The following is a 27,958-nucleotide window of genomic DNA, read 5'->3' on the forward strand; positions in this document are numbered from 1 at the left end:
GCGTCTTTTTTAGTAGTAAAGCGATGACCGGGGACACGCAGCTAATTTCCACTCTCCCGTTTTATAAATAAATTTTATATTTTCACCTGGCTGTTGTGGAAATGTAATGTGGTGAACTGTAAGTAGTGTTGGTTACTGTTCTCTGCTTGTGTCCGGCTTCCTTCTTCGCCAGTTGCAAAAGGTAAATACATCTTATAGTAATAATAAACTGTACCTTTTTATTCGTATTGTTTTGGGTTTTTTTTTTTCAATATCGGCAATATTTAATTTATGTATCGTTTTATCGTCGGGTAATTTAACACAATATCATGGCCTCGTTTACTTTCTGTTTGCATCACTTACAGTTACCCTTGAACTTGGTAAATTTTAAGATAACATCGACATCTAGATCCCTGAGTGTTAAAATGTACTCCTAGAAATAAAGGTTTCGTTCCGCTAGTTTAAAGCAATTGGACCCTTTCGGTACAGAAAAAAAAAAAAAGTTCACAGATTTACAAATAATTTATAGGGTGTACAGAAGGTAATGGTGAAAGACTTCCCTTGAAATATTGTTCCATGAAATGCTTTACCTTTTGAGAAAACATCAAAACAATATAAATTCTCGTTATATTACGGATTTATTATAAACACCATGTCATGACATGGCGAAACGTGCGGAAACAAGGGTGGGTTTTCCCGTTATTTTCTCCCGACTCCGATGACCGACTGAGCCTAAATTTCCACAGGTTTGTTATTTTATATAGAAGTTGTGATACACGAAGTGTGGGCCTTGGACAATACTGTTTACCGAAAGGGTCCAATGGCTTCAATACGGGAGACGATAGCAGAACGAAACCTAGTTATAAAAATGTACCAAGTTCAAGGGTTCAAATAAAAAATAAAAATTTTGGGGAGTGTTTAATCAGTACTGTTTAATAATTTAAAAAATAATTATAAAGAGCTAAGAGAGTTTCTGACTCCTTGTGACCTACCTTTACTCATAATTAGTCAAAGGCTAATACACACTTTCTTCTTAGTTTATACTAAAATGCGGACCTTTTCTTACATTAACACTTGTTAGTTCGTTGCTTTAAAAGTGAACTCTCCTCGCCGTCAGGATGAGGGCGTTAATGCAACTAACATTTAACACTTGAGATTCCATAAATTATCAAGTTTCATCTTCAAATTGCCCTTTGACTTTAAAGGGGTTTGTCAGAAACTTGGATGTGTCTGTCACTTCTGAACACAGTCAAGTCTACAGTGACAAGGACTATCATGGCTTGAGAGACTTTAGTGGCTTTGACTAGTGGCTAATGGTGTTAATGGCTATAAGTAAAAGTTTCTATACAATTTGTTTACTTCTACTACACATCCATAGGACGTCTGTCTTCTGAATCATGGGCTGTGGGTCATCCAATGCTGCAGGCAGCTACCAATCCGATGTCAACACCATGTGGAATCAAGTCAGACGCACAGTGGACTCATCCACTAAGACGAACGACAAGAAACTGGTCATCCGTCGGTCAGGGTGGAAAACAGTCAGGATCTTTGTGTCGTCCACTTTCAGAGACTTCCATGCTGAGAGAGAAATACTGATCAAAGAGGTCAGTTTAGGCTGTGCTCAAATTAATGGCTGCGGCTGTTGCTCAGGGTATTCTATGGGCCTCATGCTTCAACGAATGTTCATGGGACAATCAAGCCAGAGCCATAGCTGCAGCCGCTTTGCTGGACACAAACTTAACTGGGCCAAAAACTTTTGCTGACCGTAAAAAATGAAACATATCGTATGTATGTGACTGGTTACTTGTTAATTTTCACTTTGCATAGATTTGTAACAAATAATTTCTGAGAAAATAGAATGCTGTTGTAAATCGCTTCCCAGAATCGCTGCCAAATTAGAAATGACATAATATTTTACATCCTTTGGGTTGGTTAATATGGCACAAGTGTATATTAGTAGCCCAAAACATTTCAAATGAATGTTTTGTTTCTTGTATCTCTACCAAAAGGTATTTCCTGATCTGCGTGTGTGGTGTGAGAAGAGACGTCTTCATCTTGTAGACTGTGACCTCAGATGGGTGAGTAACCATGGCAACAGACAACAACTTCCTCAATAAGATACCAAGCTTATGAGCTTACAACACTTTTCTTGCAGTTGTTTTGGTTCAAATTGCTTCAAATTCAACCCCTGTGCCCAATTGCATAGAGCTGCTTAAGCAGAAAATATTGCTTGACACATTATCTGCTCAGCATAAATGAGGATAACAGTCACAAATTGTACATTTGACATTAATTGGCTGGAACTTTAAGCAACTGTATGAAATTGGGCCCAACTCTTTTCAAAACTTATTCAGTACCAACTTTTGTTCTTCCAAATTTTCCTTTAATAATTTGCAACCTAGTCTGCATGATTCATTGTATGAATTAGTTTTTTGGTCTTTTTATTTTCATTTTTGTAGGGAATTCCAAAGGACACTACAACAGAAGAAACACTTCGGACATGTCTGGGTGAAATTGACAGATGTTATCAAGATAACGTTATGCCATTCTTCCTGAATCTAACAAGGTAAAGGACAGTATCTACTCGCGCAACACAACCTCCTTTCCATTTTGAAATATTCCAAAATAAGTGTTGCTTTGTTTTATGGATTTGATTTACGGATTAGTTTTTTTCTGGTGGTGTTTAGGAATTCAAAGAAAAAAGAAAGTGATGGTATCCGTTCATTTATTCATAAAATGGCAGCTAAAAGGCCCAAATTGTGATTTCTAACTTTACCTTTTTCTAACTCTACCTTTTTTCTGTGTTTGTTTTTGTTTGTTGATCCTACTATGTATTTTTTTCTAATCTCATCTGTTTTAATTCTTCTGAATTTTGTTGTTTATAGTTCCTTACTGTTCTCTTTCCTCCTCTGACAGTGTTTGCATCTTTTGTCACAACTCAAGAGCAAATAGTCCACAAGCTCAGGCCTCCATTGATCCAGAGGTCAAGATTAACAAACAGGTCAATCTTTGACTCTCGTTTAGAATGAATTAATGCACTTAATCTTTAGATACATTACATTTGAATATGTTTTTGCATGGTTTGTTTAATTCTGTTATATACTTAAAAGCAGCTCCAGATCATGCTTTGCATGGGATCAGGCATGCTAATCAGACTCCAACAGCTTTTTTTGAAATCGTGAGTTGCTGGCTGAATGGTGTTGGCCTTATTTTAGAGTGCAGCAAGATCCTAGTAAATCAGTGATGGAGTTGGGGTTGATTTATATACATAAAAAAGTTTTTTAACAAAATGCTTGCACTGCCTCCATGGTTTGTTTTATATTGCATGTCATCAGGCTGGCCGTGCATGATGTTACTATTGATTGATGATAGTATCAGAGTAAAACATAAGGTGCGTTCGCCCCTGACACAGGCTAATCGAACGATCACTCACCCTCTTGGTGTGGCGTGCACCTTGGGCCAGCCCCCAAATGACCTGATCCACAAGCTAGTCACTTGGGGCTGACCCGGGTGAGCCCCTGGAATGACATCAAAGCTTTTCGAACGTACCGGGGGCAGACCGGTGTCGACCCAGGGAAGCTAAATGAGCGCACCCATACTATTATGGCGATCTGTAAAGAGTATTGTTAGAATTTTATCGTAACATTATTTTTTTCTTGGATGACATTTAGTGAGCGTTGTGGTTGGATTCCTAATCAGATGGAGGTGCCACCATCAATCCGTTCCGACTATCGCTGGATTCAGGGTTTGTCCGTCACAGAAATGGAGATCATGCATGGTGCCTACCGTAAAGACAATTTCAACTGTGAGTGTACACATTATATAGTTGCTGTATTCAATAATGAGAATAAACCGCCGTTTTATTCACAAGTTATCGCTTTTAATAAGAGAAAGCTACTGTTGGGCTGTAAGAACGCGTCACTCGTCTCCTCTATATATTCCAACAGAATCAGGCTGGCTCCTCGATAGTTTCTTTTCCTGCCTTTGACCGATCAGGTTCGAATCCCATGTCAGACCAGGGCCCAGTTTCATGGCTCTGCTTACCGCTGAATTCTGTGCTTACGATCACGATTCCCCGCTTACCTGCAAGCGCAGAATTTCTGCGCTAGCCTGGTAAGCGTGGAAAACCATGAGTAACATAGAGTGCGCACACGCAGAAGCCAAAATTTGCTGCTAACCTGGAACCACGCTTGCCGTAGCACAGAATTCCCTGTTTCCGTAAGCGCCGATTCTGTGCTTATGGTAAGCAGAGCCATGAAATTGGGCCCTGATGAGCGGTGCATTCGGTTTTCAGTCCCTACACCTAAAGCTTGGGTTCCCCCCCCCCCTTGGGGTTTCCTCCCAAACCCATACTGGGCTGGTTCATCTAGGTAGTTTTTTCCCTGCCTTTGACCTGTGGACTCCGATTCTAATCCCACCGCAGACCACAGGTGCATGTTGATTGAGCTTTTCAGTCCATCCTTATAGCGAGCATGGGTTTTCCCCATTTTTGGGTTTTCCTCCCATACCTAAAACTGAAAATTTCTTTTCGGTTCCAATCATTCCTGTTATTTAAAACACTAATTGTGCTCTTGGATATCATGTAATAGTCAAACAAATAAAACAACATATTATCTTGGATTGCTTCCCAGCGCTGTTTATGATACGAGATTCCAGTTTTCTACAAGAGGTTCCTAAGGAGCATCACAAGGATTTTGTGGACGTTAATCCCATCGCTCCTGCTAAGCTGCAGATGTTGAAGCAGATGCTAAAGGAACGATTCAGGGTAAAACAAAATGTTATGTCATTCATTCATTCAATGGTTTATTAAAATTCTATTCAATTCGCTGCCAGCAGCAGAATTACATGAACAGTTACATAGATAAATAAATTGGAGTAAAACATTACATTACTATTTAAAATTGCCTAAATCTTACACAGAAAAACTGAGAGGGAGAAGTACTGTACACTCCTATAGGGAGGAGAACAGTTACTTAAAATTAAATAATTAAACATATGAGTAAAACATTACAATCAAAATTAAAATGGCGAATAAACTATTACACTCTAAAACGGAGATTATTTAGAAAATGGGAGGGATTTAAAGTCAATCCAAAGGACCGCAGTCAGGGACCGATCCACTTCATGCACCAAAATAAAACAGTGGAACTGAAAAATAAAATGTTTACCCCTAAATCAAGAATGGACCGGTCTCCAACTGCAATCCCCCAGACCAATCTTTTAATAAAAGCATGGCAAGAATATATACAACACAAACATCAACCTCCAAAAGATTTCATGTAGGGAGTAACAAAAACAAATGCAAAAAAACCAAATACCAGGCCAAATTGAAGTAAACAAAAAATAAAAAGCTGATTAAGACAATCATTTAAAATCAAACATGGCACGAAAACATAAACAGATACAAAATAAACTGGATATGCTGAGCAGGCAATGGGAAATATCAATAAAAATAACGGAACACAACTGAGAGAAAAATAAAAGTTTAGTGACTATCATTCCACTTCTTAGTCATGTCCATAAGAGGGCTTGTTTGGCATCGCTTGGTCTTGCAGATGGGTAGAGAGAATTTATTCTGATTTCTAAGATTCATATGGTGGACATCCTTTCTTTTTGGTGGGAGCCAACTACTAAACTTGTCTGATGAAACGAGCGATTGAAAGAAATCCATACACAGCTGTTCTCTTCTTTCTGACAAAGTATTGAGATTGCACTTGGCAAGAGCATTTTCATAGCTCAAGTACTCTCTGCCCAGCATTATCTTACAGGCTCTACGTTGGATTTTTTCTAGCATGGCACTTTCCCTAGAAGTGAGGCCTGGGTGCCAAGCAGGGGCAGCATACTCAGTAATGGGTCTGACATAACCTTTAAAGATGGTATTGAGGTCAAATAATGGCATTTTGAAATGTTTTAATGTCTTCATGAGATGGAGTCGGCCATTTGCTTTCTTAAGAATGTCTTTGACGTGAGTATCCCATTTCAAGTTTTTGGTCACTTGCAGTCCGAGGATCTTGACGGTTTCAACTTGTTGAAGTGGGACACCATTGATAGTGAGTGGAAGTTGTGCTGGGGGGTTCCTAGCAAAAGTGACTTCCATAGAAGCACACTTACTAGCATTCAGTTTCATGTTATTGTTGTTAACCCACTCATCAAGATTATCAAGTTCATGCTGCATTCTCGATGGAGTTAAATCGGGGTTAAATATATGTCTGGTTTATTGTAGATCCTATCACCCTCCCATCATCTTCACAACTGATTGAAAAAGTCAATTATTTTTGGCATAGATGTACATAAATCTGAGGTACTGTTGGAAAATGTATAATATTATTTTGGCAAAGGAAGCTATAACTGTAAGGGAATCAATGTGTGGTGAAGAGGTTTTCAACTAGTGGTTTAATCCCAACGCGGCCTGGTTCTAGATAGTTTTACCGAGACGAAGTTGATGTAAATTATAAAGAACCAGGCCTCGGCGGGTTTAAACCACTAGTTGAAAACCGATTCAACACACTTTGATTCCCATTCAGTAATACCTTTTCGGTCAAATACATCATCACTTTTTGGTCAAAAAGTTAAAAAAAATGCAAAAATTATAATTGTTAAATGATTTCTTTCAACACAACACCCCTTCAGCTATGAAATGGTAAAGCCCTCCGCCGCCTTCGGGTAAACAACTCCTTATAAGGGAATGCTGTTGGCGTCGCGCGTATTGCGTGATGTGGCACAACTGTTTCAGCCGTTGCTCTCGACCAATAGGAATGAAGAAACTGTCTTAAAAGAACAGGTGCAAGGTCGCGTGTCACGCCCATGAATTAACACTTTTTACCGGTCATAAACAAAGGTTTATACACACCACCGTGACGCGCTCTCCACCAATAGGAATAGCGAATATGTCTGAGGTATTTATGAATGTAGATTAACAAACAAGAACCTTATATGACCTCCTTTTTTAACTTGGTTAAGTTTCACTACACTTGGAGAAAAAAATTGCTTTGGAGAACAGCAACCTGCAAAATTTGATAACAAGTGGACTGCATGCTCTTAAATTACTTTTTTAAATAAGACGCGACTGTCTGTTATTTTATTTTTTTTTCTTGGTATGTTATTTTGTTCATGTTTGCTGTATTGTTTTATGTTGACTTGAGCACTGAATAAAAACAAAAATATTGTAAAAAAATCTACACAATTAATGGAACTATTCATTTTGACTGATATTAATTTGTTTATTTGAATCTCTCAGAAAGACCAAGTGAGTTTCTACAACTGTGAATTTGACGGAGTCAATGACCAGGGAAAGGTGGAATTCAACGGGTTGGAGAAAACCTTAGGAAAGATGGTGTATGAATTCTTTCAGAGGAGGATCACAGAACAGTATCCTCTTGAAGATGGTGTTCTGGACCCTTACCAACAAGCCAAAGAAGCTCATGAGGTTGGTCATCTTGGTTTGATAATAAAGACTGATCTATAGGCTCTGCCCTTCATGCATTGTCCATTCACTGTGACCAATTGAACACATTTCTATAAATTTAAATGGTGTAAAAAGGCCACTGTGTTTGAAACTGATGACATAACATTTCAAACAAATGTTTGTACATTTTCTACAGAGAATTTTTATTTCCTTCCTGAATTTTGATGATAGCAATGAATTTGACCTTCTGACTGGTGCAAATATTCCTCCTATGGAATGTACAGACATATTTATGTATACTTTCGTGAGGATTCTGTCTATTAGAAAATGGATGCATCACAAAACTCAATTTAGCCTTGAAGACCATGATTAATTAAGGCCAGGCATGTTAACAAAAAAACATTCTGTGAAATATTTGTCTTTTGTCTGTGTTTATTACTTCATTCTGGAAATGCTATTGTCGTAACTCTGTTCTCCTTTTTATGTCCTCAGTCCTTCATGAAGAACCGTAGTGCCTCGGTCTTGGGAAGGACCAACATTCTGGAACAGGTAGGACGTACTCTCCTTTTTTTTTTTTTCACTAACATAACAAATTGATACCTTTTTGTTCAGGTTTTAACCTCTCATTTTGCAAAGATTATAAAGGCAAAGTACTAAATACCTTTGGTTTTTGGAACAGTAGATGTAGACAATAAAACTACCCTGTTAAAATTTCATTCTAAAAGGTGTTCGCATTTTTGTGATATTGGAATCAGGGGCAAAGATGTCCAGCACGCTGGAAGAATAATTCCTAATACATGTATATTGAATACACAATCTGAGAGATGTTACTGACAGTAATACTTTCAAAATTAAAATTTTGGGTCAAAAAAAATGATATCATTTTTCATTAATACCACATCACTTCGTGGTGAATGATTTCTCAAAATGCTTTATACTATCGAAACCTGATGTAGGCTTTTAAGCAACAATTTTTATTGCAACTGATTACCAACTTTCCCTTAAAGGCAGTGGACACTATTGATAATTACCGGTACTCAAAATAGCTGTTATCACAAAACCTTACTTGGTAACAAGTAATGGAGAGATGTTGATGAGTATAAAACATTGTGAGAAACATCTCCCTCTGAATTGACGAAGTTTTCGAGAAAGAAGTAATTTTCCACAAATTTGATTTCAAGACCTCGGATTTAGAATTTGGGCCAAAGCCAAAAGTGGTCATCATGAGCTCTAAATTTTCAAGTATTTCTTTGGGGTGAAATAAGTATGTAGCTATGTAGAGTAATATCTAAAGTTTCTGGATTAAAAAAAGAAAATGAGATATAGTCTCCTACAATGCTAATTATGAAGTGATTTAAACGAGAAACGAGCGCTTAAAGTGCGACAGGACGGAATGATTAATTAAAACTATAATAACTTAATTAACAGATTTATCAGTTTTGAAATTTTTGTATATATAGACTAGCTGGTCATGGAGCACATGTATCTATAACCAAATAATTTTAAAAAAAATTATAATTAATGCGAATATGCAAATCTAAAGGTATCAATTCCGTCCTGTCGCATTTTTTAACCTATTAATTAATATTCAAATGCTTAATTTTGTAATTATTTGTATGAATTCTTCCATACTATCAATGAAAAGTGTGTTTGACACTTTAAGCATATTTGCTTTCAATTAGGTCCTCCAATTAACTTAATGAGGCAATCCGTAGTGTTCATAACAAGGCAAAAACAAGTGCGACAGGACGGAAATAGGTGCGACAGGCAGAAAACAAGTGCGACAGGACGGAAAACAAGTGCGACAGGACGGAATTATCTAGTCAGTTTCCCATTGTATGTTTTGTTTTTATATTGTTATTTATACACTGGCTTAAAATGGATTAAAAACATTTAATAAGACCCATTTTTATAATGGTTATAATTTATTAAAACCATGTGGACGAAATTCCGTCCTGTCACATTTCCGTCCTGTCGCATTAATATCATAATTAGTCCTCCAGTAATTGAAAGAAAGAAACATGCAAAAACCATTCTATTTCTGTAGGTTAGAGTATATGAGGGTATACTTGATTATAAAATAAAACAATCTAATTGGGTGCATTAATTTTGATAAAAATTGAAAAGATGTTTGAATGTTTAAAATACATGTTTTTATCGATCCGTCCTGTCGTGCTGAAGAATTTGTGTTACTATGGTACACTGAAGACAGTTTGTTTTTTTCTGGGTGCTTGCTTGGGTCAGTTGGTTACTTGTTTACATAAATACAATAATTTGTCTTTTAATGTAACACATTATTAAATGCACTGAAAAGACTACATCAAATTCCGTCCTGTCGCACAAACGATAGTTTTGGCTTTGGCCCATTTGAGGACTCGAAATCAAGCATCTGAAAGCACACTACATCGTGTGACCATGGTGCGACAAGGGTTGTTTTCATTAATATCTCCAACTTCGATGACCGATATAGCTTACATTTTCACAGGTTTGTTATTTTGTGCATATGTTGAGATACCCCAACTGTGAAGACTAGTCTTTGACAATTACCAATATTGTCCAGTGTTTTTAAGTCACCGCGTCTTTATGTATTTTGATTAAACCCTTTAATTTATGCGTAGAGAAAGGACTTTCTTTATTTATGAAATAATTGTATCAGGAATGAAGAATATAATTTGCCCTTAACCCTTAACACTGATAAACACAAGGATAATAAGAAACTTTTTTTAGCCATATTTTGATTTGTGAATTTCTGTTTAGATGAAAGAGCACATCATAGGGATCGGTGTTGATGTTCCATTGTTACTCTTAGGAGGACCTGGGACTGGCAAATCCTCAATTATGGCAAGGGTAGCTGATGTGACGGTAGCAAAGGCACTCACCAAAGAAATACCAGGGTAAACTGTTTTCCTCTCGCTAACATACCCTCAGCAACCTGGCATTAATACCTGGGTTTTCTCTGACAAATGTGGAATATTCGTCACTGTTACAATAAAAATGGACAGGCATTTTGTGAGTTGTTTTCACCTCTTTCAAGTTGTCACTGAACATGATTCTGAGACATCTCGAACTGCTATTGAGTTAAAATTATACTTAATTTCTTCATTACATTTAATGGTAGCTGGGCATTCATTTTAGCAAATTGTACTTCACATTTTAAAAGGCACTTTTAACACCTTTTAACATGCTCGTCCATTCATGAAAACTGTGACAATACAATTTTCATCCTCAAAACTTGTACCTGTTATGAAATTCTTTGACTTGGGGTTGATAGAACAAAGAAAAATTGACTAGAGTTGGACTCAAACCAAAGACCTCCGGATTATTAACGTGCTGATGCTCTACCAACTGAGCTATCTACCCTTTGTTGCCAATCTTTGTGGTGAAGCCAGCTTATGAAATCTTAGTGAGGTGCAGGAATGTATTCAAGGAATTATTTCTCTTTTTTCTCTTTCACCATGCTTTAAGGGAATCCACTTTGAAAAAAAGAGTTTGCGATCCATAACTCCATGACTTTCATGTGTAAATTTAATCTTGATTTCAGGGGATCCCCAACAAGCACATACAGCTAGACCTTGTTAATTTGTGAATAATTCTCTGGAATGTCATTTAAATCCCACCCCCCCCCCCCACTCCATGGTCTCATGGGGGTTTATTAGCCTTGTTATCAAGCTCTCTACTCCATATGTAAACGATAGTCTATCCACAGTGTGCTGAACAATGTGACATTGCTGACCTGAAATAAGGTGAAACCAAAAGGCTATAAATAACCTCCCCTCATTAAAGAGTAATCTATCAAGGTGTGGTTATGAAGGAAGAAAGTTACCCAGAACACTTAAAAACGTGGTGCATACTCCTTGAATTAAACCATAGACTACCACACTACACACAGATACCAAGATAGTCACAGGCTGTTTTTCAGCAGCACAGCCTGTAGTCAAAACAACATGAAACACTTTGATGTATGTAGTGAAAACAAGACCTGTTTAAAAAGGGAATTTTCAATTTCAAGGAGAACTGTTGATTTTCCTTCCATTTACCACCAACTATGGCAAAGGTGCAAATTCTCACATTGGACCAGTCTTAAATTATAACAAGGTACCCAGTGACATTAGAAACACTCATTCAACTCATACCAAGAAACTTCTGTTTACTGCAAGTCAATAACAAATTATTGTTTTGGTGTAGTTTTCTGTAGAGAGCTTGATACTTTGGTAGTTTCTTTTCTGTGGTGCTTCAAGTATTTTATTAGAAAGTGCAAAAGTTTGTATTATTGTTAATATTTTCTATTAACATTTTCAAGACAAACGTTCATAGTACAGCCTTCCTCTACACCATGCAAAGCTATTAATATGATCACGGCTCCAATTCCGTTTTCTTTAAACTATTAATCCAATTGCCTTTTCCTCATGGCAGGGGTGGGGAGCAAGGGTGGCACGTCTTCTACCATTTTGTCGGTGCCGTACCAGGTTCACCAAATCTTGAGATGACTTTAAAACGCCTCTTAAGGGAGCTTGGAGAAGTCAATGTAAGTTTAGTTCTGAGTAGGATTGCATTTGGTGGGTTGCGTTTGAGTGAAAACAGCGACAAACAGAGATAATATCCTTGCTTTTCTGGGTTTGGGAGACATAAGCCTTTTTATTAGCGACAGGGACATTTGATCTTTTATGCAGTCTCCTGGGCATCCCACTGTTGTTGAACAGAAGTTTTTATTTTAATTTTTTTGATTTTTTATTAAATGTTTGAATAATATGTACTTGTGAATGCTTTCCCCGAATAAATATTATTATATCATTAGAAGTATTAAAATTTGATATTGTAGATGTGACCAATTTTATCAGGAATAACCATGATTGAATTGTTTGATTGTCAGGATACAACAATGCCTAAGGATCTAGAGTCAGCATGTCAAGTCACTTATGCAGTGCTGTCCAACCCCAACACCAAGCCTGTCATCATTATCATAGATGCCCTCAATCAGGTAATGTTTGTGTCTGTTGTGATAAAGATCTAATGGGAAACTTTAGACTATCTGCCAATCACCAAGAGAGGGCGCTCTTCACCAGGTAATGTCAACAACTTAGGAATAGGAGGAGCATGAGTGACAGTCACTGACAGCAAATACCTTGTGTTTTTGATTTTGTATTTAGATTTAGCCAAACTGTATTCTGTTTTTCATAACACAATGCCAGCTTAAACCAAACTGTTCTGGAACAGGACGCACTGGACACGAGTTCCCCAAGGATAACAAACGGTGTGCGTGAGTTTTGGGGAGTGTTTTCTAGGGTAATAAGGAAAAATTCCAAAATGCTGACCTACACAAAAATGTGAAGAAATCTGAAGTTTAGTTGGATGACAATGTATCTGATTTAATTTTCAAGAGGCTAAGAGACTTCTAAATATTTTTTGAGTATTTTTGAATTTTTAGCATTTACCATTGTTTGCTATAGGAGTTGTGCACCCTTACCTGGTAGGTCTGCTGCCCTCTAGTGGCAGAGCTTTCAAAAAGTCTCCCATTATAATTGTTCAAGATTCCAACATTATCTGACATGTGCATTGTCTATATGCAAAGTTTTGTGAGTTTTTTTTATTTCAAAAATTTGTTAAGAAAAAAAACTCTCAAGGTGAGGAATGGGTAATGCTTTTGTCTCTGTTGCTACAAAAATGTCACAGATTTATGTATTTGAAATGTGTCGCCATTGGTTGGTTTTTGATGTTAACAAATATGCAACTCTAAAAGTGTATCAAATACAATGGCATTGATACAAATTTGTTTGGGTAATTACTTAAAAACTAAAAATAAATTCTTGTCAAGATCCCAACATTGTCTGACATGTAGCATGGTACATTTTTTGTGTGCATTGTTCGTGGCATATGGAAAGGTTTTGTTTGGTTTTTCGTTTTTTAAACGGATTTTATATGTTTGATAGTTGGAACCACTTTTTTTTTTCAATACTATGTAGTTGTAGATAAACAATAACACTAAGTGCTGAAGATTTAATTTCAAAAGATGGTAGCATTTTAAAAATATTGCTTAAAGTCTGGAGCGTTTGTTGTCCACGCAGGAAGATCTGCAGTTGGAATGCACACTGACTCTTAGAAACGTTTTTGTTAGATGCAAATTTGGGGGGAAACAAAATGCTATATTTTTCCACAACTGCAGTACTTCCATGTGGAAAGTTTCTCAAGATGCATTGTACTATCTAAATCTGGTGTTCTTCTTACCAAGTAAGTTTTCATTGCCATTACTTTTCAGAGCCATTACCAATTGTATACAGGCCCTTTAAAATGGCATCCTCTGTTGAAATTAATTTAGGGAAATAAAAAAGAAATTATCCTCTTTAGGCGAAAAACTTAAATGCAACTTAAATGCCATGCAACTTAAATGTTAACTGCTGCGCGCTTTGCTTTGCAGTTTGATGAATGCAAGGAGGCTACTGTACTGAATTGGTTACCAAGCAAACTTGGTCCTCAGATTCGCTGCATCTTTTCCATGATTGATGAGACGCCACAACATCAGACGTTGCATTCAAGACCCAACAAGCCTCTGGAGGTGTATGTCACTCCGCTGGACATGTCATCCCGAGAGGTTCGTTTTCTAATTCTCTTATATTTTATCATTTTATTTATTATCCCCCAAACAAAGATGTTGACAAAATAGAGACTACCAGTTGGGGCTTTATATCTCAGTTTGTAGAGCGTCGGCATTTATCAAATCTGACTTTAGACAACTTTACTTCATTTAGCCCTTAATGATTTATTAATTTCTGACAACAAAGGGGCAGAACGACAAAAAAGAACTTTTAAAAATTCATCGGAAAATGCTTAAAATGAAAAATAGTTTTAACATTGATAATTATTTAAGATTTGTATAGCATATCTATCTTAAAAGGCAACCAATCTGCCCAAACAGACGCACTTTAACATTTCAATAACAAACGGTACAAAATTTAAGTAACAAACTAATAATAAATCAACCAATAGTTTAGGAGAGTCAATTATGTCATAATTTCTTCCAGAAAGAAGTGGTGGTTCTGAGAAGAATCAGAGGTGAGATGAAGTCCGAGCCATGCATTATGCAAAAGGAAAGCAAAGAAATTTTGAGATTGAACACAGACAAGTTTACTAGAGCGGGATTACAATTTGAACCAATGACATCCAATCTACCATGCCTGCACTCTACCAACTGAGTATATCTAGCCCGTTGTTGGCAGTCTCCGTTTTATGACAATGTCTTTGTCAGGGGTGCCAGCCAGAAGCAATTTGTTAACATGTAGCCAGGGATTACACCCAAGTTAATGAAGCAACCTGGGATGCGACAGCCATGTAGTCACCCAGGGCCAAATAAAAAAAAATACCAGTTGATCGTCCCCGCCCGCATCCTTTTTGGGGGCTGCATCCTTTTTTTTACTATTTATTATTTTTCGATTTTTGTAAAAGAAAATATTTTAAAAAGATTTTTTTTTTTTTTTTTTTTTTTTTTTAAATCTTTATCCATCCTTTCAAAAGGACTGGCCTAAAATTGTAAATAATAAATAATAAGGCCCTCATCCTCCTTTTTTTTTTTTAATCCGGACTATCAACTGTTTTTTTTTTTTGTCTGAGGGATGTAACTGATTTACCCAATCAGTTGCCTTTATCACTTAATATTAAATTTTGAAACGGCTGCTATTGTTGTTCTATGATCATTTTGAAACAGCCGCTATTGTTGTTTTCTATGATCAGGCAATCGTTCAAGAGACTCTCGGAAACTATCAGAAGCGTCTTGACGCAGAGCAGATGGCCAGTCTACTCAGTAAAGAATCTTCCCAGAATCCTTTGTGGCTATCGGTGGCATGCGAGGAGTTGAGGGTGTACGGAATATTTGAAAAACTCTCGGATAAGATCAACAGCTTAGCCGACGGATTACTCAAGTAAGTCCTTGATACGATCAATATATTCTCATCCATATACTCTTGATCTGCTGAGATGTAGAACAAGGAGCCATTTCAACAGCTTATTCCACGTACTGCATCTCTTTGGGAACTCCTTGCCTGGTGCATGTTTCCCTCCATCCTACAATCTTGACTGTTCTAAGAGGAATATCAATTCCTACTTTCAGCTCCTTGCGTTCTTTCCACTCAAGAATTGTTCTCCCTTGAAGCCCCATACTAAGAGTGGTTTTAGCCTTGTTTGTGTCATCCTTTATTTTGCTGGTACCTTAAACTTCAAAAGTCTGTAAGATGACAGGTCCATTTCTGGTAGTAAGAGTGTAAGTTGCAGTAAAGACCCATTGCACAACATACATATACATGCGTCTTCTGTCTGCCAATTTGGACAAAGCGCATGTAAACTTGGTACCCTCCTTTTGTGCACGTTTTGACCCCAAAAATGGCAGACAGCTAGGAGACGTGCCTGCAAGTGCCCTGCGCGTAGTGCAATGCGTCTATATAGTGAAAACTGTCCTGAAATTCTGGCTCAACTTTCCTTTTTGTTTCCCGCAATGTTTGTCTCAGTCTGTTGGAGCAAGTCTTGACACGTTTTGAGGAGGAGAATGGCGGGCAGTTGCTGGTTGCCTCTCTGTGTCTTCTGGAATGTTCCTGCCGTGGACTCCTTGAGACAGAACTCTTGAACATCTTGGGGGATGAGGATAACCTCATGCCTGGGAAAAACAGCTCGGGAAAAATGGAAAAGGGACAGGAAGGTAATTTATAGTTACTATAAAAAGTTGACTCAGAAATTAAGGTTTTTTTTTTTTTTTTGGGGGGGGGACACATACTGTGTATTTTTTGCAAGGGCGATCAAATCGGCCATGTTTATAATGTATAGGTATCAGCAGGATGTATTTCTTGTTAATGTCAGAGACCAGTATCCTCACTTGGTGTATGCCATTCCAAAACATATGCACAAACTTGTAAGAATTTGGGCTCAACTTTTCCTGCAAGTTGCAAGAGAATAATGAGCACAAAAACACCACTTTTTGCATGGAATTAAGTGCTTTCAGATGCCTGAGAAAAGTTTCATGTGCACTACGCCTAGTTCTGAGATTCAAACGTTTGGGTAAAAAGGTACCTCTTTCTCTTAAAGACTAAGAAAGTTGTGTCTTTGACGCCAGAACTGGCAAAGGATAGAAAATATATTTTCGTTTGGCTATAGAGAAATATTGGAAATCAAAAGTCACTTTTTTCTTGCAGAAAACAGAGAGAAGACATCAGAAGACATTAGTCCCCTCTCAGCTCATAAATGGGCTCGTATCTTTCGTGCTTTGAAGCCGTTTTTACGTCCGTTTGGCGACAGTGGAGAGGGGAGGCTGGATTTCTATCATCGTGCACTCAGCAAGGCAGTCAGGGCAAAGTAAGTACTCAACTAGGCTTTTAGGGCAAAGTAAGTTCTACTCAACCAGTCAGTTAGGGCAATTTAAGTCACAGTCACTCAACAAGCTAGCTATCAGGGGCAATATCACTCAAATGAACAAGGAGTCCGGGCAACTCACTTAACAAGGCATTCGGGGCAACGTAAGTAATGCTTGATGACCATGGAAGTCAGGGCGACAACTATACTATCAACCTCTCCCCATTACCAAGAAAGGTTTTATGCTAGTAACTATCTTGAGTAATTACCAATAGTGTCCACTGCCTTTAAATCAACAGTTCACTTAACAGGGCAGTCAGGGCAAAATTACTACTCAACTCAATCAGTTTGGGTAAATGAGACAGCAGGGTGATGTAACTAGCATCTTTCTGGGAACTTTATTCTACATCCAGACATCAGTGTAGCAAACGAGCTTGATACATTGTTCTTCCTCTCACTATGCAAGAATAAAAACTGATCCATTAAACTGCACCCTATTGCTTCAATTTATGTTTAGGTATTTCGACAATGGTCAACAGAACAACTCTGAAATCAGCTCCGAAGGGATCTACGATTGGTGGCATACCAAACTGGCCAACCATTTTGAAGGGGTGACAAATCTGGAGCGGAAGTCAGAGGTAGGCGTTGTCATAAGGTAGAACAGAGTCTTAGGGTGGTGTGAATGTTTGAATCGGTGTGGCACAAAACAGTTGCTTACAACTTTTTTATGAAATTGGGGTCTGTTCAAAGTGTATCGGTAAATTGCCTTCATTGATAAGGGAATAAAAGGGCAGCAACGAGTTCTTTCACGCCGTTTAAAGCTGGCAGGGTCAAATTGCTGTGTGCATGGCAACGACCCTGCAAGGTTTTGAACGAACATTTAAGAACGAGTCACTACTCTTTTATTACCATTCATTATTTCCCTTTTGTTAAAAAAAAAACGTTAAAAAAAAAATGAATTTCAGACATTTTGACATTTGAAAAATCAAGGACTTTGTGAAGAGTCCTGAGAAGTAGTGCTTAGAAGTAGGTTAACGCGCTGTTACTTATAGCTATAAATTGCATTCCGCGTGATAATCTTGTGCGCCTGACACGCGGAAGCCAGCCGGTTATAAACACTGGTCATTATCAACTATTTAAACATCCCCATGTGACGCGCTCTTCACAAATAGGAGTAGAGAAACTGTCTGGGGTAATTATGATATTTACATGTATAGTTTTTATGTCAAAACTCTAAATACATGTAGTAAGAAATAGGCCGCCTAATAAGCATTATAAGATGTGTTGTTAAATTTCAGGAATACCCACATCACTTGGTTAAGATCAACGACAAGAAGCGTTTGATAGAATTCTTGAAGGACTGGGATGTATTTCATCATTATTACATAGAAGCATTTAGCGGAGAGTTATTGGCTCTTTGGAGACAGGTGCGTTTGCTGATTTATATCAATAAAGCATTTGTCCGTGCGTTTGTTTGTTTGTTTAGATGATCTTCCCATCAAGGGAACTCAGCAAACTCCCACTTGGGGATTAAACACTAAGCTGGCACCAGAAAATCTCTCTCATACAACAAGTGGTTTAATGTCTATCAACGACAAATTCAGAAATTTGTCATCTTTCAGTGTCCAATTTTTTGTGTTTTGAACCTTAAATGTCCAGTTCAGTTTTTGAGGTTTTACTTTGCTTTCAGGATTTCGTTGTGACAAACAAATTCTAGAAAAATAAAAAAATTAATTCAGAAGTTTTTAAAAATTTTGAAAGAATAACACAGTGCAGAGATACAGAAATTTTTTGTTTGATACCGCCCTGAACGGTTTAAATTGAAAGTGAAAGGTTAAATTATTACAGTTACACTTTGATTATGATGTCAACTGCTTCACTGAGTGGATACATTAAAAAAGATTCTAAAATGTATGTTGGATAATTATTTAAAGGTTAAAATGACTCTTGGCTTGTCTAATACATTTTTTGTTGTGAAACTTTGTATCTATTCAATCCACATAGGCATCCGACACCCAGAAAACAATGGAGGAGTGTTACCTTAAGGCTCTTGAGGTCACGAAAGATGACCCCAAGACCAACTTGGAGGACCTTGGTCTGCTGTATGAGAAAGTTGCTCGAGTGTTGTAAGTCAGTTAGGGATGGATGAGGGAACAGGGGTGGGTTCGTTAAGGTTACGGCGTATGAGGGGGTCGAGGAGGTAGCATAGAGATGAAGGAAAATCAATAGGAAACTTTTGAACGCTAGGTGGCAGCAGACTTACCAGGTAAATGTTCATTGGTTACGTAGTTTTGAGCATGCGCACATGACCGAGAACAATGGATTTTACCTGGTAAGTCTGCTGCCACCAAGCGTCCATAAAGTCCCCTATTGAAGTTTGTCATAACAATAACAATAACCTATATTTATAGCCCGGCGGCAATTTGTGCAGTAAACAAATCCCGCGGGGAAATTCACAACTTCGAATAAAAATCGGGATCCTGGTAAGATAAAAAAAACTGCCGGAATCCCGGCGGGATTTCTTTATCCCGGTGGGGTTCGGGTTTTTTTATTTTCTATGGGGTAGTTCCACACCATGCAAAGCTTCAAGCATCACTTAAAATAACTTTCTGTAGCAAACTACCTTTAAAATAATTACCAGTGTTTTTCTTTTCGTGTTGACAGTTCGCAGTCCAATCAGCTCGAAGGTGGCTTTTCACTGCTGGAGAAGCTTTTTGCTGTTGAAGAAGAGCTTGGTAATCGTCCGGAGCGCATGATGCAGATTTATGACTTGGCTGCCTCTTTGTCTTCTGCGGTAAGCTAACCCAAATCATTGTTGTTGTTTTTTTTATATCAATAGTATACAAATATTGACTGCTTCGAGTGCTATGGTTAAAACTGTGACTCCCGAGGTGTTCGCCGAGGGAAAATTGCACGAGTAAAAGCAGTCAATGTTTGTTTTATAACACTCCAAACATTTCTAAACACTGTACTATTAAGTTACAGACCTGAATGCTACAATCCACAGACGACGCGAATACAGATTGCGAAAACTTTTACTGTGCTGCATGTAGTGTCATGTAATCCGAAATGGTTACAGACTATTAATTAATTTATCATCCTCGTACACGCAACGGACGTCTGGGTACTGCACGCCATGTGATAGTCTTCGGACTAGCGCACAGCAAACCGATGCACGATCACACGGCAAACCGATGCACTATCACACGGCAAACCGATGCACTATCACACGGCCGTCGTCTAGTAAAACTAAGACTTATCATGTGACGCGCTCTAAACCAATGAAAAGGCAGAATATTTGTGAGGGGTGTTATAATAGTCTTTAGCACTCCCCTTCCCAATATTACAACAGTTTTTCAGCCCAGTACTTTATTTGCAATTGTATATATGTGCCACACCGCATTCTGTCAAAAGTGCATTACTCATATTCCACAGGATCATATTCCACACGATTCAGTATTTATTGGCTATCCTGATGACACGCCTGACATCTTCGTTTCCTTACTAGAGGAACAATTCACCTATGGTCAGGATTTCACTTGCACAAACTCACAACCCTTCCTGAACGTAACGTGTAACCCATTACTTGTCTTTCACGAGAGAGATTCATAAAGAATCACCCACACCCACAACTTAAAGGAACGCACAGAATTGATAAGAAACAAAACTATAACATCACAGATTTACATCAAACTTACACGGTCTATATGATGATGATAGTAGAAAACATCCCTAATTTCGCATTTGGAGTTTATTGCTCAGTGAGCGTTTTATTCATTTTTGTTTTGGCATCGATGAAATGAAAAATTTGTAATCGTTTTTTTTTTTCACTATTCTCTCAAGACCTAGATGGCCGAGGATCGATCTCAAACTTCGACAAGTTTATCAGTTAATGTATAGGATGGATTACATAAAGTGCTTACACCACCAGCAACTGTTTTGGTAGCAAAAACCTATTCTGTAATGTTCCTTTAAATCTTATCCTGAAAACATACTTTTTTAAGGATTACTTTTCTTAACATAATGTAACTGTTGATTTTTAATGTTTTAGTGTTGCTGTTTTTCTGTTGTAACAATTGTTTTTTCTGTTTTTACAAAATTGTCTGTACTTTTATTGGTTTCAATTAGAAGAGATTTTTTTAATAATTAGTATTATTGTTATTATTTTGATGAGTGCCCGAAATTGAGGCATGAAAACATTATTGCCAAGAAGGGGATCTGAAAAACATCCCCTCAAAGTCTCACCTCCACCTATAGCACTCATTAATGACGCAATTATCCTCATCCTCTGGTCACCCAAAGTATATCCACCCACCACACCTCTCGGTTACAATAACCATGGAATAATCAACATGGCAGATATATTAATTAATAAATCTGCAAAATGTTATGGTGTTCAAGTCAACAGTCTTAAAGGGAAGGTATACGTTTGGTAATTACTCAAAACAAATATTCACTTAAAAACTTACTTGGTAGCGTGCATTTGAGAGCTGTTGATAGTATAAAACATTGCGGGAAACCACTCCCTCTGAAGTAATGTAGTGTTTGAGAAAGAGATAATTTCTCACTAAAAATAATAAAAGATTTCTAGCTAGAAGTCTTTTATTCCTCTCTGAAAGCACACAAATTCGTCCAACAAGGGTGTTTTTTCTTTCATCATAATTCTTGCTACTTCGATGACCGATTGAGCCCAAATTTTTCACAGGCTTGTTATTTTATGCATATGATGGGATACACCAAGTGAGAAGACTGGTCTTTGACAATTGTCAAACGTGTACCTTCCCTTTAAAGTGTCACTGAATTGAACAGCGCCATCATTTATTTACCTAATACTGGCTAATATAAAAGACACTCCAGGAAACCATACAATGGTGTGAGTAGCATCACCCATATTTTAGTCAAAATTTCACTGCTTAAAAATTTTGAATTTTTTTGACCACCTAATTTTGAAACAAAAAAATCTCCAGAGTTTCTTTTGACAATCAAATGTGAAAGGCAGGTTCAGATTATCACAGTGTGTTGCAAAAGAAACCTGGAAGATATGGAGAATATATGATCCTGTTGCCCCTGGTCTTGGCCTTAGTGCCCCTCCAAAAGTTTTCCCATTAATATTTTAAAGGCACTGGACACATTTGGTAATTGTCAAAGACCAGTCTTCTCACTTGGTGTATCTCAACGTACGCATAAAATAACAAACATTTGAAAATTTTGACTCATTTGGTCATAGTTGGGAGAGAATATATAGAAGAAAAAAACTCCCTTGTCGCACAAGTTGTGCTATTCAGTTGCCTTGAATTCGAGACCTCAGTTGAGGTCTCTTAGTCAATTCAAATATTTGAATGAGAAATTACTTCTTTTTCAAAAACTACATTACTTCAGAGGGAGCCGTTTCCCAAAAAGTTTTATGCTATCAACAGCTCTCCATTGCTTGTTACCAAGTAAATTTTTATGCTAAAATTATTTGAGTAAATACCTATAGTGTCCAGTGTTTTATTAAAGGCCTTTATATTCGGGAAACACACTTTGCAAAATGAAAAGTGGCCTTGTCCTCCCAAAGATGTTTAATTTTCAGGCCCGATGTCTGACATATTTCACCAACAGAAAGTTCAACTTCATAATTTTATTGTGAAAGCAATGATGCCAGATCTAAAGCCTGCAATACAGCATCGAATGAAGGCGTTGGAACTCAGTAAAGACCTCAAAGGAGAACAGTTTAGGGTAAGGATTTAAGAATTTGTAAGAATTTTACTCCCAAATGTTAATTCTGTTTCTTATTTTTTTAATTTGTCAATAACTATAATGCCATGTTCAGCGCCCAAGAGCATGTCAACATGCTTCAGACGCTGGTTAAGTGTTGTTACTATTATTATTAAGGACCCTCAGCCAGATTATTAAACAGCTACCTGAGCGGAATGTTTTCAACAGAAATGGTATTTTTACTTGTTTATAATGCACTTGTTCACCATTTTAATGTAATTTTGATATGTGTACACTTCTGAACTTTTCGTAATTATCGAGTAAAAAATCAGGCCCCTACGTAAAGGTTTTTTGAAAAACTAAAAACACTTCTGCCGTTGAGAGCGGGCGTCAAAGGACAATGCCGCTGACGTCATTTGTGGGAGTTTGCTTTGTTATACATCCACGCTGCAACAAAGCGGCTTTATCTACTTATGACGTTTTGAGAGTGATTACGTAACGGGGCTTTTCGCAAATCTCGCAGAAAAGCTCTGGACAAGGGCATACAAAATGATTGTTTTTTTACACAATTGAAACCTATTTATAATCATATGACTCGATTTCCTTGTTCATCGAAAACATTTTAAGTGGAATTCATAAAAGTTCACGACTTGACATTTTCGTTCAAGCAGGTCTTTAAGCTTTCTTTGGCTCTAGAGCACATGTGTGTCTTTTCTTTTAAATTGTCAAAGTTTTATGATAGATCATTTTAGCCTACTTAATAACACTATGACTTCCCTTCAACCACCCCGCCTCCCCTTTGTCTCCCTATATTAATTTACCACTTGCTTTTTTTCTTTGTGCTTTCCATAACTCCATTTATGTGTTTCCACTTCTGCTTATGTTACACTTACATAGTTACCCATTTATGTTTGTTGTGTTGTCATTTAGCCTTTAAGAAAGACTTTGCTAGGGTCGAAACGTCAGGCTGTTAACTATTTTTTGCGTTTGAAAATGTTTTGCATTTTATCATTGGATCAATTCAATCAGATTTTTTACTCCTCAGTAATTAATTGTATCCTTTTATAACTGAATTAGGTTATAATTTAAAAATTGATTTAACTTTTTACTTGCTAGTTTAGTTATTTTGATTTATATTAAATTGTCTACAAATTATGTTTTCTAAGCTTTTATCCACAAGTGCCGTATCTTTGTTTAAGTGTGTTCAGCAGCCCTGGAGCATTACCTGCATGTTTTTAGGATGCTTTATAAAATGTTGGCATAATTATTGTTATTCAAACCCACGACCCTTGCAATTCTACAGCAGTGTCTCACCACCGAGATTGCCCGGTAGCTAGAGGCAGTTCAAATCCTATGTTTTAGCAACAATTTGATAGATTGTTATTGGATTAATTATTGCATACGAGAGAAGATGGTACTCAACTGTGATATTACATAAAGGCCGGTTTTGTGTTGAATCTTCCAGTTTAAACGTGGCATGGCACTCACTGCCCTGGCCTTTTGTCTACGGAAGTGGGTTTACCTGCGAGGTGATAATTCATTGAGTGCATCAGAAGCTAGGGAACTGTTTTTTGACAGCCTCAAGGAAGCCAAGGAAATATTTGAGGAGGTAAGTACATTACTTATATAAAATGTCCATAAGGTCAAGTAATGAAAGAAACATGTTTAGCGTCCCCGCCCGCTTCCTTTTTACAGGCCGCCTCCTTTTTTCTTTTTCTTTTCTTCTTTTTTATGCATATGTTTTTATGATTTTTTTTAATGATTTTTTTTCCCAACTTTTTTTTATGATTTTTTTTTTTTTTAAAACGATCTCAGCTAAAACAATCTCAATGTCTTGTCTGAATGTCTTGACCAAAATGTATCGTTTTGAGCAGCAGTAAAAAACAATGGATATTTGACATTTTAAAAAGAATGGCGGCCTACTTGAAAAAAAAAAAAAAAAGCCCCTCCTCCTTTCTTTTTTTGAAAAACCTGGACGCTAAACGTGTTTCCTTTTTTACTTGCCTAAAAACTCAAATAAAATGTCCTCAAATGAATTCAAAATTAGCAGAAGTGGCAAATTGAAATGTTTTGGTTTTTGATTATTGATAGACTAGTAGTTTGCCTTTGTCTTGCCTATTGCCTCCACCACATTTTAAAACGAAATTCCTGAGGTTCGTTAAAAAGTATTCAACTCAGTTATTTGAGATCATAAAAAGGGATGGAATGTTAAACGAACTTTCATATCCGCTCATAAAGAGCTGCATTGTGAGTGCAGCTGTTTCTCCCCTGCTTTTATTACTTACTTTTGGTCTATAAATTTGTGAAGGGAAGCACTAAAATGGTCTTCAAAAGACTGAAATATTGCTTTTGTAAAGGGTCTGGGTACTTTTTGTAGGCCTCAAAACACTATGTCCACTCACACAACTTGAAGATATTGGTTGTAGAAAGCTTCCCTTAAAATATTATATGCTGAGATGCTGTAGTATTTGAGAAATGAGTATTAAATAAGTCACACCCAAAAAAAATTCTCAGTGAGACGAAAATTAGTTTAGCATGTAAAACGTATTTTTGTGACGTTGTTAATATACTCGTTTCTCAAAAACAACAGCACCTCAGCAATTCAAATTTTAAGGGAAGCTTTTTTCTACTAATATTATCTTCAATCGGTTTAAGTTTAATGTAAATCTGTGGACATTGTGTTTTGAGTTACAAAAATAAACCCAAGTGTGCATAATATAAAAACAATATTATATAAAAAGACAATTTTGAAAATAAATGCAGGTGCCTGTCTTTGGTATATTGGAAAGAAATTGATGCTGGTTCAAAGTTGCTATATTTTGATCATTTTGATGGCTAGGATTTGAAACTTTGCATGGTGGAAATACGATATAGAAAGGTTTGCGGTAACACCATGTAATGACTATCTCTAATGAGTTGGGGTGGTTCTGGTTCATGAAAAGAACCGTTGGTTTCAACTCGACGTTTCGATCAGTATGCTCTGATCGTCGTCTGGTTATTTTGAGAACCACCCCAACTCATTAGAGATTACATTGTGTTACCGCAAACCTTTCTATATCATTTTGATGGCGATGCTTGTATATGTTTTTGGTTTATTTTTGCCAGTTGGGTGACCAAGAAAATATTGGAGGGTGCATCATGACGGAAGCCATGTTACGCAGGGATGATAATAAACAAGTAGGCTTGAAGGTAAGAACCCATGGCTAAACTTGGACCTTTCAAGGTAATCAATTGTAATTCTATAACGTCGACTTGAGCGGTCTAAAGTCTTCGCTGCAGCTAATATACAACAATAACTGACACAATAAAATAAATAACTGTCTTGAAGCAAAATGTCAACGTTATATGGATAATGGTTTATTCTGATTATTTATTCTCTCTTGTCGATCAACTCCTTTTAATGATTCTCTTTAATTCCTTCTCTTTATTTGACAATAATCAAGCCCTGTTCTCTGGAAAAGTTCCTTCCTCACAGCCCGCCAAATCACTTCTAACAACGCAGCCTAAAAATGCCCACTGCTACTGCGTTTGGTCAGCACATGCTGTCCATGTGATCCCGGCGCGGGGAACACGCATCATGCACACACCGTTCATGTGCCCAGCACCGCTGGCAAGAGCTCGGGAAATAGGCCAACAATTGCGCCCCTATGCGACTGTTCGCCACACTATATATTCATTTTAAAAGTCTGTCGAAAAAGAGTACTTCTTGCCATAAAGAACTTTCTGTCAATATTTGGTAAATGTTCTTCTGTCTTGTAGTTGTACAAAGAGGCGGAAGAGATAATTATGCAGTCCTGTGGCGAGATGAGTATCATGGGATCACGCATTGTCATCAACATGGCCATCCTTTTTGAAGAGATGGGGCGACATGAAGAAGCTTACGACTATTGGCAACGAGGAAAATTATCCAAAATAATGGTGAGCTGGAATGAAGCATTGTACAACACATAAAACATTGGCTTATTGCAACTTAAGGGTTGATAAGTTTTTAAACTTTCCTCACCTTGTTCACATCCCATATGTTAAAGACACTGGACACCTTTGGTAATTGTCAAAGACTAGCCTTCTCACTTGGTGTATCTCAACATATGCAATAAAATAACAAACCTGTGAAAATTTGAACTCAGTTGAGAAAGTAATGGAAGAAAAAACATCCTTGTCCATGAAGTTAAATGCTTTCAGATGCTTGATTTCGGGACCTCAAAATCAAATTCTGAGGTCTCAAAATCAAATTCAAATATTTTAGTGAGAAATTACTTCTTTCTCAAAAACTATGTTACTTCAGAGGGAGCCAGTTCTCACAATGTTTTATACTATCAACAGCTCTGTATTGCTTGTAACCAAATAAGTTTTTATGCTAATAATTATTTTGAGTAATTACCAATAAGAGTCCAGGGGTGGATTTCACAAAGAGTTAGAACTATCTCAAGTTAGGATCAGTTACTCGTCCTAACTTAGGACTATCCATGCAATTTGTATATCTCCTAGGACTAGTCCTAACTCTTTGTGAAATCGACCCCTGTGCCTTTAAAACATGACCATGTGATCTCCTCTTGATTCAGAATTAATTAAACTGTCCCAGGTATTTATAAAGTATGAAGTCGAAAATCATAATATACAAAATAAAGTATTAGTCTATTTTTTATTTAGTGTGTAATTTAGTTTACAAATTCTCCTGCTCTGCAGACATGTAACAAATCTACAGTAAACAAACTGTAGCACATTTTTCGTTACATTTATCTTCACTTTCATCAACATTGTGAAGTCATAAAAATGAATCGTTAAATTTGACTTTTCCCCTTCATTTATCTTTTCAGCTGAAGGGGATTGATCATCCATCAACGCAGCGTGTCCTCAACTCATTGAATGAACCCAGGATGAAAAGAGTCGCTGAAAAACGGCTGGCCAAAGAAAAGGTTTTACTTGAAGCTAGGGACATGGATTTGTCTTAATTTTATCAGTATAATGCTGATTTATTTAAGGAAAGGTCCAATAAAGGTAACATGTGAAAGTTTTAGCTGAATCAGTGTCCATTTGAGACAACTGCAAAACAAAACTCTCAAACTATTTTGCTGAGAACATTGAATCTTTGTTTACCATGTGACTGGGTACCAACCGCATCTTTGGCCATCTCTGAAATTTGTAGGAAAGCTTTAGCTGAAGTAATTATGTCTTTTGTCTTTCTGAAATAAACATCCTTTGTTTGTGATGAGAAAATTAAATATAGGTTTAAAATATACTGTAGTTGTATCACTGAAATTATAGAAGAAGATTTTTATTTTAAAGACACTGGACACTATTGGTAATTGTCAAAGACCAGTCTTCTCACTTGGTGTATCTCAACATAAACATGAAATAACAAACCTGTGAAAATTTGAGCCCAATCAGTCGGCGAGGTTGGGAGATAATAATGAAAGAAGAAAAAACCTTGTCACACAAAGTTGTGTGCTTTTAAGATGCTTGATTTCGAGACCTCAAATTCTAAATCTGAGGTCTCAAAATCAAATTCGTGGAAAATTACTTCTTTCTCGAAAAACTACATTACTTCAG

At 37.1% G+C, this 27,958-nt stretch overlaps 1 protein-coding gene across 1 annotated transcript; it reads left to right on the forward strand.

Annotated features, from left to right (window-relative positions):
• Positions 1 to 42: 42 nt before the first annotated feature.
• On the forward strand, positions 43 to 27,723 carry LOC117289314 (telomerase protein component 1-like). Its single transcript, XM_033770384.1, has 24 exons — positions 43 to 181; positions 1,358 to 1,583; positions 1,989 to 2,057; positions 2,439 to 2,545; positions 3,651 to 3,784; positions 4,611 to 4,744; positions 7,217 to 7,405; positions 7,877 to 7,933; positions 10,142 to 10,278; positions 11,798 to 11,909; positions 12,255 to 12,362; positions 13,797 to 13,970; positions 15,107 to 15,294; positions 15,877 to 16,064; positions 16,555 to 16,714; positions 17,229 to 17,349; positions 18,010 to 18,138; positions 18,716 to 18,837; positions 19,376 to 19,505; positions 22,313 to 22,429; positions 23,874 to 24,017; positions 25,514 to 25,597; positions 26,168 to 26,326; positions 27,226 to 27,723. The coding sequence occupies exons 2-24, from the start codon at positions 1,377 to 1,379 to the stop codon at positions 27,358 to 27,360; spliced, it is 3,105 nt and encodes a 1,034-aa protein (XP_033626275.1). The 5' UTR covers positions 43 to 181; positions 1,358 to 1,376; the 3' UTR covers positions 27,361 to 27,723.
• Positions 27,724 to 27,958: the final 235 nt, after the last annotated feature.

The sequence above is a fragment of the Asterias rubens genome, chromosome 4 (assembly GCF_902459465.1).
Source record: "Asterias rubens chromosome 4, eAstRub1.3, whole genome shotgun sequence".
Lineage (NCBI taxonomy): Eukaryota > Metazoa > Echinodermata > Asteroidea > Forcipulatida > Asteriidae > Asterias > Asterias rubens.